Genomic DNA, 17,490 nt, shown 5'->3' on the forward strand with positions numbered 1-17,490 from the left:
CACCCAGGTTCCTTAGTACATCTACACTTTCTAATTTCTTATGATTTAAGAAATACTCTGCACGTCTGCTTCTCTTACCAAAGCAGAAAGACTTGTATTTTTCCACATTATATTCTATTTGCCAAGTTCATGTCCACTCACTAAGTCTGTCCAAATCTTCTTCCAGCCACTTTGCATATTCCTCACAAAACACATTTCCACCTAGTTTGTGTCATCCACAAACTTGAAAATATTACATTTGATCCCCACATCCAAATCATTGATATGTATTATGAACAGTTGGGATCCAAATACTGATCCTTGCAGTACCCCACTAGTCACAGCCTGCCAACGCGAGAATGATCCATTAATTCTTACTCTCCATTTTCTGTCTGTCAAGTCTTAATTCATGCCAATATGTTACTTCCTACCCCATGTGCCTTAATTTGCTAACCAATCGCCTGTGGAGGTCCTAATCAAAAGCCTTCTGAAAATCCAAGTACACTACACCCACTGACTCTCCACTATCAATTCTATTAGTAACACGCTCAAAAAGATTCAAACAGGTTTGTCAAACACAATTTCCCATTTATAATTCCATGTTGACTACATCCAATCATTATTATCCAGGTGTCCATTTATCACATCCTTTATAATAGATTCTAGCTTTTCCCCTATTATTGAGGCATGGCTAACAGGTCCGTAGACCTCATTTTCTCTCCCTCTCAAATTATTGGGTGACATTTGCTACCTTCCAATCTGCAGGAACTATTCCAGAATCTATAAAATTTTGAAAGATGAGCATCAATACATCCACTATCTCCACAGCTTTCAACACACTGGGATCAGGCCCGGGGATGTATCAATCTTTAGCCCCATTAATTTCTCCAATAAATATCCTTCAGTTCCTCATTCTCCCTAATCTTGTTTATTTGTATCTTCCTCAGTGAAGACAGACACAAATGGCAAAATCTTATCAAAAAAATGGCAGAGTGTTACTTCTAGTGAGAAAACCGTCATGTTTCTCTCCTGTAAACCGGTCAGTTTTCTCTCTAGATTCAAACACACACTGCCAAAAAAAGAGGTTTGATAGAGTGGGACGGGGCTTAAACACCGTCAAAACCTAGCTGTTCAGAAACTGGGGCACCATCTTTAAAGGGAGCCCAATCAAAACGCCACTAAACTCCACCCCCCACCCCCATCTCACCACTGAGGCATCATGGGCTCCCTCCACACCCCCCGAAAGCGAGCATTCAAAACACTCACACCCACCCCCACCCAAACCCAGTGACCACCTCTTCCTCCTAGCCACCAACTGGCCAAGTTGCTCATCAATCAACCTCTTTCCCTGTACCAAAGTAACAGCCAACTACTGAAGGCAACACTCGGTGCAGACCAAAATAGCGCTGAGGAAGGCCTCTTTTTATACTCCATGGATAGCCTTCATTGGAAATCAGTTCACTTTTTCTCATTTCCTCCATCTTGGACTGATTTCTTACTATAAAGGATGTGATAAATGGATACTTGGATAATAATGATTGGACATAGTCAACACGGAGTTATAAATGGGAAATCGTGTTTGACGAACCTGTTTGAATTTTATTTGAGCATGCAACTTGCGGTTTTGGTAATAGATAAATTGCCACAGGCATATCACCAAAGTATTTGACAACATAAATACCTGACATTAGTCCATACAGCCAATTTAATGCATTAAATTCATGATATAAAATAATCCATTGAAAAACATCCAGTTTAGGAAGAAAATTTTAAACTAATTCTCTAATTAGCCCAATCCATCACACAAACCAGCCTCCCATCCATTGACTCTGTCTACACTTCCCACCGCCTCAGCAAAGCAGCCAGCATAATCAAGGACCCCACACACCCCGAACATTCTCTCTTCCACCTTCTTCCTTCGGGAAAAAGATACAAAAGTCCAAGGACACGAACCAACCGATTCAAGATCAGCTTCTTCCCTGCTGCCATCAGACTTTTGAATGGATCTACTTCGCATTAAGTTGATCTTTCTCTACACCCTAGCTATGACTGTGACACTACATTCTGCACTCTCTCGTTTCCTTCTCTATGAACGGTATGCTTTGTTAGTATAGCACGCAAGAAACAATACTTTTCACTGTATACTATTACATGTGACAATAATAAATCAAATCAAAGCACTATACATTTTTAATTTTGTCACCTTAATCTCTGAAGGTTTAGGGCTACCCATTCCCTCTTCCACTTCAACCTTGAAATGATTCAGACTTGTTGCGGTGAAATGGTGGCCATCAAGAATCATTCCTGGGGTGTTATCCAGGCCTCCAAACTCTTTGCAGTTAATATTCATTGGAGAGTAGCCTGGACCATGCTGCTCCAAGGATGGTGGCGTCGGAAACATCTGCTGCAGATCTGCAGAGCCTATGAGAATAAATTAGACTCAGGACAGTTTGGATAAAAACTTTCAGGACTGCAAGATAATACAATTCTCAGGGTAGAACTAAAGCCAATAAATTGTGGTCACCTTGTTTTAATTTGGAGTCAACTGTTAACCTATAATAATCCATGTCAATATTTCTATACTTATGATTAGTTCTCAAGTCTATTCCACTGTTCTTTAATCAGCCTTTGGAAGGATGCTTAGAGGCTTGAAGCTGCAGGCAGAACATGATACTCCAGCAAACCAGTGATGGTTCGGATTTACACAACCATCAGTATACCCACAACATGCTAATAAGTCGATCAGGCTCTTAATTAAAAGTTATATAAAAACACACTTCCTCAATCGGCCAAAAGCACAAATGAACAACCAACACCTCCAACAAGTATTAAGGTGTTCTCAGTTGAAGTGCAGGTTGTAAAATACTTTTGGCAGAGATAATCTTATTAATTATATCCTAATTATCAATTGTCAAAAGAAAAGTACAAAAAGATGTCATTTATACAATGGATACAACTTTCATTATCAGGGAGATAAATTATAATGGATACCAGGTTATTCTTGGATTGTATATTTTCAAAATAATTGTGCTTACTTATACAAGGGAATGTGTCAAAAGGCCCAGCCTTCGAATCCCTGTTGCCCATTTTCTCATCCGATCCAACATGAGCATTTCGAGAACCAGTCTGCACAGCAAATAAAATTTGATGAACAAACAAGTTTTTTTCCCCCTAGAATAGTACATCTCAAAACTATTGGTAAAAATAATTAACAATGCATGAACTGGTAGTTAAATCAATTGCAAGACTGATCTGAACATTTATTTAGTAAACTGTCCAATCTCCATTATTGTTTTCTAAGAACATTTTTATTAAAGTTTATCTTGCATTTAATAAAGACAATTATCATGTTGACTTGAGGGACAAAGCTAAGATTTCTAGTGGCACAAGTTCAGGAAGTTTTCAGAGAGTATTCTGAACAACCAAACTGTGCTCTCCTCTTAAATATGCACGCCGATGTTCCATATGTTATGCATATATGAAAGATCCCTGTCTTGAAAGTAAACGGCATCATACATCACTAAAGGTTGGCGTTCAGCACAAGTATTACCATACAGGTAAGGCAGTTCCCAATTTTCTGTGAATTGAGTTCAGGTCACCTTACCTCCCCTACTGTAACAAGGGAAGGCTGGGACAAATAAACATTTCAAATGGACAAAGTAACTCACCCCAAGTTCATCCTCATCATCAAACAGATTGTCGAGGTCCTTGTAGGAAACAACTAGATCAACCTCATTCATGAGACTTGTGGATGCAGTCCGACTGTGTGAGGGTGATTTTTGTCCATCTACAATTTAATGAGAGAAAATCTATTAAAATTTTCAGGTAACTAATTCTACAAGAAGATCTAGACTAATATTTTTGATTACTGTTAAACTTCATTATTGTGGCAAGTGAAAATGCAGTAAATTAGCATAAACTGACTCCCATGTCTGACTATAAAGAAACAGTAATTATACATTTCAACAATTTCATTGGCTGTAAATTACCGAGGGAGATCCTGAAAATGTAAAAGGTGTTGTTCTAGACCTCACACACCCCACCCCCCAACCACTGTATCTACTCTATCTTTATAATTTCATAAACTTAGCATAAACAAACCCAATTTTTAAAAATTAATTCCCACACGTATTCCCAATCCCTTGTTGCCCAAAGTGGTGAGCCTTCTTCCTGAACTGCTGTTATGGTGAAAGTGTTGGGTAGGAAATTCCTGTAACCCAGCGTTGACTAATTCCTTAAGCCTATCTTTTTGTTTGTACTTTTCAGCATCCATTCTATTGCTTCAACATCTTCCCTAAAGCGGGAAGCTCATGACTGCAACAGTATGCCAATTGTGATCATACTAAGGTTCTATACAGATTCAACATTATCTGGACTTTTATATTTTACATGTCTTGGCATGAAATGCAACATTCCAGTAGCACTTTTTGTCTTATCCATCTAAGACATTGCCCTTCATAAGCTTTATCGAGCTTAAAACAACCATCGCCACCAAATCACGGTGCCTTTCCAGATGAGGCAACCCTTCTCCAAAATATTCAGTCTCACACTTACTGATCTCAGGGCAAATGACATTAAGGTAGTCAATACAAATGATAAGCACACCTTACTGACCGCCTCTCTTGAGGAAACATCAGTCCATACGGAAGCAAGCACTGAAATATAGTTCAGCGTGTTTCAAGGACTATCTGCACCAAACCTGCAACACCCAACTTGCCCAGAGATTGCACAACTGTAGACGGCCCCCAAGCGTCAAGAACAACAACATGAACTGCCAGTCCTGTGGCCATCCAAGCCGATCCCATATTCAACTCTTCAGTCAGAAGGACCCACAAAAGACGATTAAATTACTTGCAGTTTGGACATACTTGAACAAGGAGTCTACGACTGCATATGTGACCAATTCAGAATTTATCTCCTCCCTAATTTACACCTTTTTTTCGTAAACTCTGATGCAAAGCACTATTGGGTATTCACAACAATTTTCATTTATCTTCTACATACCTCTTCTCCCCTCAAGATTCCCACCTCACATTTAACAATCTCTTTTTGCTGATTAATGGCAAATACTTTTAAAATATTTGATTCCCTATTCATGCTCCCTCCTTGCTGTCCTTATTCTCTCCACCTTTGTTTAATTTATAGAATTACAATCTATTTTTGTGTTAACCAGTCTTTTCATCTAATTCAGTATCGTTGATGCCATATCTGGAGAATACCATTAAATGATTTTGTACAGCCAAGCACATGCAATGTTCTTAAAGAGGCAACTCTTGAGTGGCCTGAACAGTAACTACTGGGTTGCTGTGCGGCCACGCACATACATGCAGCTTACAAGGAACATTAATATTTTTGGCTTAATACCAACAACTTGCATTTATATAGCACCTGAAAACATCCCAAGGTGCTTCACAGATTGACACCCAACCACAAAAGGAGACAAGTGACCAAAAGCTTGGAAAAGGAGGGGATTTTACATTAAAAGAGGTAGAAAGGGACAGACATTTAGGCGAGGAGCAGCATAGTGACTAGCATTGCTGTCTCACAGCACCAAGGGCTCGGGTTCAATTCTAGTCTTGGGCGACTGTCTGTGGTGGAGTTTGCACGTTCTCCCAGTGTCTGTGTGGGTTTCCTCCAGGTGCTCTGGTTTCTTCCTACAGTCCAAAAGATGTGCAGGTGGGTTAGCACGTTAAATGCATTGGGTTAGGGGGACAGATCAGGGAGGTGGGCTTGGTAAAGATGCTCTTTCAGAGTCAGTGCTGACTCAATGAGTCGAATGGCCTCCTTCTGCACTGTAGGGATTCTGTACTTCTATTATTTGAAAGTTCAAAACCAAGTGGCAAAGATTAGAACTGTAGGCAATTTTTATACAATTTTACAAGCTTTATTTAGAGAAGTACATATTACAAACATGCACTTCCTAACCTAGCCATCCATTGTCTGTTCCTATATATAGGAGCACGAGTGAACCCAGTTAATACCGTGACGTTAGTGTACCTTTAAGAGATTATCTCTGCAGCTCTTAACTCAGTGTTGCCAAGTTGTCTATAGAAGTCCTTTTATTGCTTCTTAAATAGGGTTTGTTTATTTTTACTCTGGGATCTTTTATTACCCTGCATTATTAGGAGGAAGGTCATATGCTTTGGACAGTTTTTTTTCCTTCCTAGTGAATTTAAGGTTTCATTTTTCTGTTTGGCTGGCAGCAATTTAGTTTAGAAGGAACACCAAGCTGGAAAGAAATGTTTCTCTCTCTCTGGTTTTGGAAATTTTGCTGGTTAGCTGACAGCAGGGCTTCTTGCCTTCCTGGAGTAGAAATCTGCTGTTGGGAGCTTGACAGAGTCTCTCCCTGGTGTTCTGGGAAGCTAATCTGACTCCAAGCCTTTCTGTGTGCGCCTCAAGAGAACTGCAACATTCAACCAAAGGACTGAGTTCCAGTATCACGTGAGCATTAGTCTTTGCTGTGTTAAACCTGTGGAAAGGGTTTTTGTCTATGGGAAGTTTTTGTTTGATTGGAACATTTTAGATATATTTGTTAAGGGTTATACATTACTCTTTGTTTGTTTGTAATTGATAAAAGTTATTGCGAATTTTTTTCCATACATTGTAACTATATTCTTAAATAAACTTTATTTGATAAAAGCTCCTTGGTGGGTCATTTCAATCGTACCTGAAATGAAACATACCATGCTCACCCTAGTCAAATTCAAAGTGCAAAACTTATGATTCGGACGGCTTCATAAAACACTTTGGAGTTTGACCTGAATTATAACAATACCCATCATCAGCATACAATTAATCACAATTAATAAATATTCAGCACATTATACCTGGCTTTGTTCCAGAATTGAATATTGACATGGCATCCTCTCCTTCCACTGGTAACATTGAGTGGGATACACCAGCATTGTCATTGTCTCCCTGTAATACAAGAACTAACATTTACACACATATCCATGTCTCATTAATGCCATTAAAATGGAGAGCATTAGACGGGTGGAGTGTGGAAGCTAAATGTAATCTGACAATATTAGGATTATCCCAATACTTAAACATGTTCATTAGTCACAATTCTGCCAACACACTGTGGGAGGCAGTGGAGGGTTAGAGATTGGCTACACCAAGTATAGACTGCCAGGCTCTTTTCAACAAAAGTTAAACTGACAGCAAATCACTGGCACACATTTTTCACACCTTGCAGTTAGCTTTAAAGTACCACTGACAAAAGACCTGAAGGAAAGTCAGCACTCAACAATGAATGGTGTACAAAATAGAGCGATTAAGATTGATAAATGGCAACCAAAATATCCAAATCAGTAAGCAATTTTATACGAGTCTGCATTTTGAAAATTCCAACAAGGAAACAACCAGTTTTCTTTCCTGCAAATCATATTACAGCCTGAAAAGGCCAAACAGACAACCCTTTCCACACAAGTAGAGTTTACAACTGGTGTTTTAATTCAGCCAATATAATTTCTGATAATTAAATCTAAATTTCAAGTTTTCTTTAATGTTTGTTCTACAGGTTTCGCTGTACTTGCCAACACCAACTTGCTTCTAGAATTGCAAGTATCTATTGGGTAACCAGGTGGAAGCAGAAGCTGTCTATATACTCTAAATCTTTAGCACATTTTATACAAAATTATGGTCAATATATTGTACTTCTACTTCTGCATTGAGTGTGATATGCACTTCAATTTTCCATGATCTGCAACTTAAAACAGCAGGGTACATTTTGAACCATGCACTCCTGCAGCCTACAACCCCTCCCACATCAAGTCCTGTTCAGCTGCTATCCCTGTGCTGGCTGAACAACATGGGCCCTGGTGCCACACAGCATGCAATTTGAAACTTTCATCCTCACCGTTAAGTAACTTCATGGCCTCAACATTCCCCATCGTCGCAATGTCCTCCAGTCACGCTACCCAACCTCACCCCCGAATTGTTTTGCTGACTGTGATATCTTGTGCATTTTCCTCTGCCTCCAATCCACTTTTGTGCTTTTAATCTATCTAGATGAGAGGTCACATGACACCAGGTTATAATCCAACAGGTTTATTTGAAACCATAAGCTTTTGGAGTGCTGCTCCTCCTTCACCTGATGAAGGAGCAGTGCTCCGAAAGCTTGCGATCTCAAATAAATCTGTTGGACTATAACATGGTGTCGTGTGACCTTTCATCTCATCCACTCCAGTCTAACATTGGCATCTTCACATCATAATCTATCTAGGTTGCATGTTCAGGAATTCCTCCCTAAACCCATCTGCCTCTCTGCTTCCAACTCCTTTACAGCTCTGCTTTAAAATTCATTTCTTTGAAAAAACCTTTGGTTATCCCTCCTAATATCCCTGGTACACTTGACATTTTTCCACACTTATGCCATTTAATTGCCTTAGGACACTTTGGAACACTAAAATGCAGTTATAGTTGCTGTATCACACCAGACTGAAAACATTTCATATGCCCTCATCATTACAGTGGAGTCTATGCACATGCACATCAAATACTTCCAAGAAACTGACTAACTGGTCATTTCTCCTGCTGTGCGCAAGATCTTTATTTTGCATAAATTGGTTGCTGTGTTTGCCTATAAGGCAAACGTCAACACTTCAAAAGTAACTGAGTGGCTGTAATGCACTTTGGGACATCCCGAGGCTGTGAAACGCACCAAAAACAGGTTTTGTTAAAATAATTTTAATCACTTGACAATCATCCTCACAAACAAGCCAATGATATACTTCCGACACAATGAACAGAAACAGCAGCTGCCCAGAGTCGGGGGGGAGGGGGGGGTATAGGAATAACTGGTAGGACCGGTGCTACCCGAGGTTCAACCACTCACAACCACAAAGTCCACAGCATAGATCAAACAATTTTCCCAGCTGTGAAACGGCATGGCACAACAATGCAGCAATCTGAACTTCAAAAGGAGGGGGTAGAAAAAAAAGGTATTAATACAAATTAAATGGTTATGTGTTTTTTTTTAATCAATATTTCCAAAGCAAATAGAGCTTTCAAAATAAAAATGCAACTCTGATCCACTTGGAATTTCCAATAGTTTGGAAAATTACAACCTCCAGGACTGAACAAATTGTTGGAAATGTAGGCTGACAAGTTCTCAGGTCCTGAAGGACTTCATCCTAGGGTCTAAGAAGTGGGATAGGTGACTTGTTGGTTTTAATTTTTCAAGATGCCCTAGATTCAAGGAAGGTTTGATTGGAAAATAGCAAATGTAACTCCTTATTCAAAAAGGGAGACAAAAAGCAGGAAACTACAGACCAGTTAGTTTAACGCATGTTATAGGAAAACATTGGAGGCTATTATTAAAGTTGTTATAGCAGGACACTTAGAAAAATTCAAGGTAATCAAGAAGAATCAATATGGTTTTTTTAAAAACATGTTTTTGTTTAATCAATTTATTGGAGCTCATTGAAGAAGTAACATAATAAAGGGGAACCGATGGATGTACAGAACTTCAATTTCCAGAAGACATTTGATGAGGTACCACATCAAAGATTACTGCAGAAATAAAAGCCCATGGTGTAGGGAGCAACATATGGGCATGAATAGAAGATTGATTAGCTAACAGGCAATAGAGAGCAAGCATAATTGGGTCATTTTCTGGTTGATGATATATAATGAATGGCGTGCCACAGGATCAATGCTGGGGTCACAGCCTTTTACAATTTATATAAATGAATTGGAAGAGTATAGTATGGTTGCTAAATTTGCTGATGTTACAAAGATAGGTAGGAAAGCATAAGGATTATACAAACCTGAGTGGGTAAAAATATCTGGCAAATGGAGTATAATGTGGGAAAATGTAAAATCGTTTATTTTGGCAGGAAGAATAAAATAAATTATCTAAATGGAGAGAGATTGCAGAGCTCTGAGATGTATAGGTATATGGGTGCTCTACTGCATGAATCGCAAAAGCTTAGTATGCAAGTAATCAGGAAAGTTAACAATTTTTAAAATTCTTTCATGGGATGTAGGTGTCGCTGGCTGGGCCAGCACTTGCTGCCCGGGCCAGCACTGGCTGCCCATCCCTAATTGCCCTTAAACTGAGTGACTTGCTAGGCCATCCCAGAGGGCAGTTAAGAGTCAACTACATTGCTGTGACTCTGGAGTAACATGTCGGCCCAACAGGTAACAAAGGGCATTAGTGAACCAAATGGATTGATTTTTTAAAAATGACAGTCAACAATTCCAGGCATTTTTTTTTTTTTTAATTGAACTCAAATTTGAACCCGGCTCCCCAGAATATTACCCTGGGTCTCTGGATTACTAGTCCAGCATCAATACCACAACACCATCACCTTCCCCTTGTTTATTGGGAGGAAAATTGGTTACAAAAGTAGGGAGGTCATGCTTCAGTTATACAGGACATCGGTGAGATCTGGAGTACTATGTACAGTATTGGTCTCATTATTTAAAGGAGGATGTAAATACATTGGTCAGAGAAGGTTTACTAGGTAAATCTGGAATTGGCGAGTTGTCTTACGAGGAAAGACACGGTAGCACAGTGGTTAGCACTGCTGCTTCGCAGCTCCAGGGACCTGGGTTCGATTCCCGGCTTGGGTCACTGTCTGTGTGGAGTTTGCACAGTCTCCTCGTGTCTGCGTGGGTTTCCTCCGGGTGCTCCAGTTTCCTCCCACAGTCCAAAGATGTGCGGGTTAGGTTGATTGGCCATGCTAAAATTGCCCCTTAGTGTCCTGAGATGCGTAGGTTAAAGGCATTAGTGGGTAAAATATGTAGGGACATGGGGGTAGGGCCTGGGTGGGATTGTGGTCGGTGCAGACTCAATGGGCCGAATGGCCTCTTTCTGTACTGTAGGACTTCTATGATTTCTATGAAAGGTTGGAAGGATAGGCCTGTATCCGTTGGAGTTTAGAAGAGTAAAAGGCAATTTGATTGAAATACAAGATCCTGAGTTGTCTTGGCAGGATGGATGTGGGAAAATGTTTCCCCTTGAGCTAGAATATAGAACTAGGGATCACAAATAGGGGCTCACCCAGTTAAGACAGAGGAGGAGAAAATCTTTCTCCTGAGGGTCATGAGTCTCTGGAACCTATTTCTCAAAAAGCAGTAGAAGCAGTGTCTTTAAATATTTAAGGCAGCTGGGAGTTAGATCCTTGATAAGCAAAGGGTGAGAGGTTATGGGAATAGGCAGGAATGGATTTGAAGTTACAATCAGATCAGCCATGATTTTATTGAATGGCAGAACAAGCTCGAGGAGCCAAGTGGCCTACTCCATCTGTTTCAAAAGCAGAAATGTGAAAATACAGAAATAAGATTATTTCAGCTGATTCTCTGTTCTTTTAAGTTGCAAGAAGGATTTTATAACCTGTCAATTCAAAGAGTGTTCATTATGTGAGCATATTGTAACTAAAAGCAGAAACATGGTTAAGTAGCTCTCAGGAAATTTAGCAAGTGTTGTCATTAGTTTTAGTTAGCATCCAGGAGAAAAAGCACTAGGGCAGCTTTAATTATGTACCAAGATTGTCCGTTTAATTTTTCGTCTCAGATGGTTGTGATTGACAAATCCATGACCATATTTCACAATCAGGTTATTTTGTATAATAAGCATCTTGAATTATCTAAATTTAAAGGACAAGCGTGATTTATAGTTTTTTTTGATAATTCAGCCACACAGTTTTATATGCTCACTAAAATCCTAGTAACCACACTAATAAATAGCACAAAAACTAAACTCTCCTGAAATATGACATTAATGGAAAAGTTAAAGTTATAATTCACCTTTTGTGCATGTTTCTTGCCTGGATCCCTCTCATTGCCTTGCTTGTCTTTCTTCTCGGGTAAGCTGAACTCCTCATCTCCATCATCAAATGCATATGGATCAACTTCCGACTTAGAATCTGCCTCTGGGCAAAAGCTCTTGTAGTACGCATTTCTACTCTGGATATATCCCTGTATGCGCTCGTCAGAAATCTTCAATGGCTTATTTGAGCGTACCACCAAACTTAAAAATAAAAAAAAAACAAGTTATTCAACTTGTACAGCAATGATTAAGCACTGAAAGTTGTTGAGCACTTATTTATATTTCAACGCAAAATGGCTCTAATTTCTAGTCCAATTATTTTCCAGCTGACCTTTTGCCCCAAACACACAGTTGTGAACTAATGAGGTTTTGAATTTTTCCTCTAAAATCTAATTGCAAATACTGAAAAATTTTATTTATCTGCTTTATCAAGAAGCAAGTTGGGAATAAGTAGTTTATACTATTGCTTTAAAACAAACCATCACATTGTTCTTGTCTCCTTTTACTGGCTTTTATAACATAAAACCCAGAAATCCTATTCTGCTAACCATTACAATTAGTTAGGGACCAGTAACTGTTTAAAGTAGACAAAGTTTGAAATCCCAAGTACTTGCTAAGAGAATAAAACCACAAGAATCTATTGTTTTTTAAACAAACATAATAAACTTTATAACATTCAGAATTAACATGAGGTGCATGTGAATTAACAGGTAAACTGTGGTCGAATGCACTGCACAATAAATGGCAGATGTGACAAAGACAGATCCCATGGATTTCTCAGCAACCACTTAAATGTCAGTGTCCACAGTGACTTCAAACTGAAGTCTATACCAAGACATTGAACTTTTCTTTACTAAGAGAGTTTATTGACTTTATTCAGTCTCATACCTCTCCTTTCAACCCTTGTTAATAGTATGTTAATGATAGTATTTATATTGTTAGGATACACAGGTGAAGAATGGTTAGCACTGCTGCTCCACAGCACCAGGGACCCGGGTTCGATTCCCAGCTTGGGTCACTGTCTGTGTTGTGTCTGCACGATCTCCCCATGTTCGCGCGGATTTCTTCCAGGTGCTCCAGTTTCCTCCCACGGTCTGAAAGACCTGCTGGTTAGGTGCATTGGCCATGCTAAATTCTCCCTCAGTGTACCCAAACAGGCGCCGGAGTGTGGCGACTAGGAGATCTTCACAGTAACTGCATTGCGGTGTTAATGTAATTGTGACACTAATAACTAATAAATAAACTTTAAAAAACTTTCAAGCTGGCTAGCTCAGTTGTTTAGACGGCTAGCTTGTGGATCAGATCGGGGCCAATGATGTGGGTTGGATTGCCATTTCGGTTGAGGTAGACTTGGGACCTATCGCATTCGCATCCCCCCCACACATCATATGTATGCCAAACAGGAGAAGCAGCCTGCTATAGACCCCACACATCAGAGACATACTCTCTTCCACCTTCTTCCAGCGGGAAAAAGATACAAAAAGTCTGAGGACACGTACCGACTCGAGAACAGCTTCTTCCATGCTGCTGCCAGACTTTTGAATGGACCTACCTCGCACTAAGTTGATCTTTCTCTACACCCTAGCTATGACTGTAACAGTACATTCTGCATTCTCTCCTTTCCTTCTCTATGAACGGTATGCTTTGTCTGTATAGCATGTCAGAAACAATACTTTTCACTACATACTAATATGAGAGAATAATAAATCAAATCAAATCTTTGGGTTCCCTCTCAGTCCCAGGACCATACCTGGGTCTCGTGGTTGTTTGTTTTTGTGCAACTCAGGCACACTCCTAATGATCCAGATGGACAAGCTCTTTAACTAAAACTAGAATGCTCCTCACATGCCCAAAACTGTTGGGCCTGCTGGGAAATTGAGTCCTTGGTCTCCATTTGGATTAAGATAAGTTACCACTCGGTAACAAAATGCTTTGTCTTCATGTGGTTAAAAATCAAATAAAGTAAAAAAAAAGAATTGTCTACAGGAACTAAAAGTCAATTAGAACTTTAGACCACTGCATTATCTTCATGGAAGTAAGTGTCTTCAAAGATATCTGATCCAATGCATGTGCTCAACAGCATGCAATATCAGAGTGTACCACAATACGTTTACGAATATCAAAAGCTCCCACATCAGATGTATAGCATTAGCTGCAGTGGAAAATTTCCACTTCCTGATCAGTTCTAACAGTACTGAAGTTGCTCCAAACAGTGTGACAGAGCAGCAACAATGCCCCACTGAAGTAAATGGAAACCACGCCTACTTACATCAGGTAGATCTGAAACTTAAATGTTGTTTTTATGGATGACCGTTGGGCTCCTTTAGTGGAGAAAAGTAAAATTCCTGGGTGTACACATGAGCAGAGAAAGTAACAGCTGGTACTGCCACTGAACATTTAGCAAACACTGCAGAATCTTGATAAATGCACAAGTACTTCTGCCAAGAAATGCTGGCTTGGATCAGGGTTTCTACATTAACAAGTGTAAAACAGTGTCAAGCAAGAATGGAGCTGTTATCTAATACAAGGAGTGTCGAGGTTTATCAGTTTTGTCCTCCTATTGTACCAAGGTGGATGAGATCAAGAGACTTGATACATCAAGTTAGTGCTGCATCATAGTTAAGTTTATTTATTAATGTCACAAGTAGGCTTACATTAACACTGCAATGAAGTTACTGTGAAAATCCCCTAGTTGCCACACTCCGACACCTGAGGGAGAATTCAGCATGGCCAATGTACCTAACCAGCACATCTTTCAGATTGTGGGAGGAAACTGGAGCACCCGGAGGAAACCCACACTGATACGGGAGAATGTGCAGACTATAAACAGACAGTGACCCAAGCCAGGAATTGAACCCGGGTCCCTGGCGCTGTGAGGCAGCAATGCTAACCACTGTGCCATCATACCGCCCAGCAACTCCCTGGTAAATAGTAATTTTTTTGATTTTTTCAGGATGTGGGCAAGTAACAAGACTGCAGGTATTGACCACCTCTAGCTATCCTAAAAAAGTGCCTTCTTTAACGGCTGCAGCGTTTTTGTTGATGTGGCTCTCAACATAAGTGGAGACCAAATTCAAGGTCACTGACCAAGTGACAATGAAGGAACGGTGATTATATAGATTACTGCACAATTAGAAGGCAGGTTATGATGTGCCCACAGCACTGTTGCCCTTCTCAGCAATGGGTGTCAGAAGGCAACAGAGTGTTACTTTGGTGAGTTGCCGCAGTCCACCCTGCAGAGTAAACCGCTGCCACAGTGTGTGGAGGGGAAGTGAATAGAGTCAAGTTGCAGGTAATATTTGTGCCACATAAATTTGAGTTTTCATTACTGCTCCAATCCAGGCAAGTGATGAGCATTCCATCATATTCCTGCCATGAGCTCTGTCGATGGTGAAGGGGCATTGAGGTGACAGGTTAAATATCTGACGGAAAGAACTCAGCCTCTACTCTCCTCTTGTAGACACGGTATTGATGTTGCTGGCCCAGATAAGTTTCTGGCCCATGGCTACTCTAAAAGGCATCGCTGGTGCCTTTAAAGGGCAGAGGGAGCGGTCAGGTTCCTTTTTGTTCATAGTCATAAATACTGGCTCCACACCCAGTTTCAAGATGGAGGAAAGGTCATTGTGAACTTCTGCAGTTATGTCCTGGGGCTGTAAAAGTTGGCCTCCTACAACCATAAACATTTTCCACTGCATGACTCCAGCTGTTGCAAGGTTTTTCTTTTGACCTACAATGTCCTCATTTTTTCTAGAGTTCCTTGCTGTCGTATTCAACTAAATACTGTCGCAATATAGAAGGTAGCTACTCAGTGGACTCTCAGTCATAGGTTTGTGGACAGGAATATCAGTATGCCAAAGAAGTGCTAAACTCCTCTCTTCAAGGTTGTCTTAAAACCCCTGCCCAAGTTCAGTTCAGAGAACGTCAAAATATAAAACAAAGGCTACTTTGCATCAAATGTATAAAAGTGTACAGGTTTACTAACTTACAACCAGATGCAATTAGATGGCATTAAGCTATAGTCATCAAATGTGGTAGGAATTATAGCATTGTTGTACAAGAGCTTTCAGCCAGATCTCCCTCTTATACCAGAGGGTGGAAACATGGGAGGCGGAGAAACATGATGATGATTTGACACTTCCTGACAGGGTGGAGTTTACACAGTAAGAAGTTTAACAACACCAGGTTAAAGTCCAACAGGTTTATTTGGTAGCAAAAGCCACACAAGCTTTCGGAGCTCCAAGCCCCTTCTTCAGGTGAGTGGGAATTCTGTTCACAAACAGAGCATATAAAGACACAAACTCAATTTACATGAATAATGGTTGGAATGCGAATACTTACAACTAATCAAGTCTTTAAGAAACAAAACAACGTGCTTTATATGCTCTGTTTGTGAACAGAATTCCCACTCACCTGAAGAAGGGGCTTGGAGCTCCGAAAGCTTGTGTGGCTTTTGCTACCAAATAAACCTGTTGGACTTTAACCTGGTGTTGTTAAACTTCTTACTGTGTTTACCCCAGTCCAACGCCGGCATCTCCACATCAGGGTGGAGTTTAGACAGAACGCATCAAAATAAGAAACTAATCACTGCAGCCCACTGTTGTCCTTCCCATCAACAAATTCAGAATTACTTTGAGCAGGGTGCTCAGAAACCCTCAGGCAGAGTTTGGCACACACAAATCATCAAGTGCTAGAAATAATTAATTGCTTCCCAAAAACCAACTGCTCTAATGTTCCCTGCATGCAGATCGCACACAGTCAATCCCTTTAAGTTACCATTCACATAATTCCTTGAAAAAACCATTTAAAGGAGCCCACACTTTAATAAATCGCCCGTACACTTTAATTAGAGGGTTGGTTGCTGGCTAACGTTTTCTAAATAACAGCTATTAAAATCATTTGGAAAAGAGCAATTTTTAACTCAAAGGCTTGATTAAAAGCCAAGGCATGTCTGGAAGAATCATAGCCTAAAAATTAGTCTACAATTTAGTTTACTGGAAGATACTGTAACCAATTAATTGTGTTTGTTTATCCTTCCAGTGGTTAGCCAACAATGTGGGTGTGACTAAGCACAGGCTCCAGTCTGCCAGGAGTCTGTGGCCTCTTCACACACAGGTATCAACGGATAGTTGTAAAGGTGAACAAACTTTGTTAGTATACGTTATAAGTCAGTAATTGGAGGGATTTTTTCAACCTTGATAATTTGAGAGCGTATAATTCAATTGAAAGCAAGAAAATGCTTAAACTGGTTAACATATTTTTGGCAGTCTATAAAAAGAATTGTAGATTGTTTCAAAGTGATAGAACACATTTGGTTGTGCCAACCATCTGGGCCATTGAGCATAAACTGTTTTTCAATACCAGAGGTCCCTGATGTTAACCACCTCAAAGAAATGACAACATCTTGGACCACACACACCATATAACAGAGAAGGTAAAATATGAAGTCAAAAAACTTCCTCCATCCCACTATATGTAGTTGACTGTTTGCTGAGTTAGGGTCTATAGAACTGGAGGAAGGGCAGGAGTGGTACTTGAATTTTTGCTGTTTTGAATCTTATCATATTGGGTAATTTGAATTTGCCAGATGTTTCGCCAATAAATATTTGTTTAGAAAAGGTAGGAAGGAACCTTGCTGGTCTTGGGAATTTCATTGTAATTCTACCCAATCCCACACAACTCTTTTTATTAATTCATTGGATTGAACGTTGCTGGTTAGGCCAGCATTTATTGTC

General features: G+C 39.9%; 1 protein-coding gene across 1 annotated transcript in view; it reads right to left on the reverse strand.

The window, feature by feature from the left end:
- med13a (mediator complex subunit 13a) overlaps positions 1 to 17,490 on the reverse strand; it is a 174,486-nt gene that overhangs the window by 47,248 nt on the left and 109,748 nt on the right. Inside the window, exons 11-15 of the mRNA XM_078224634.1 lie at positions 11,737 to 11,959; positions 6,807 to 6,897; positions 3,648 to 3,766; positions 3,015 to 3,105; positions 2,183 to 2,400 (exon numbers count right to left, since the gene is read on the reverse strand). Coding sequence (XP_078080760.1) covers positions 2,183 to 2,400; positions 3,015 to 3,105; positions 3,648 to 3,766; positions 6,807 to 6,897; positions 11,737 to 11,959 — 742 coding nt within the window. The remainder of the gene's footprint in view (positions 1 to 2,182; positions 2,401 to 3,014; positions 3,106 to 3,647; positions 3,767 to 6,806; positions 6,898 to 11,736; positions 11,960 to 17,490) is intronic.

The sequence above is a fragment of the Mustelus asterias genome, chromosome 12 (assembly GCF_964213995.1).
Source record: "Mustelus asterias chromosome 12, sMusAst1.hap1.1, whole genome shotgun sequence".
Lineage (NCBI taxonomy): Eukaryota > Metazoa > Chordata > Chondrichthyes > Carcharhiniformes > Triakidae > Mustelus > Mustelus asterias.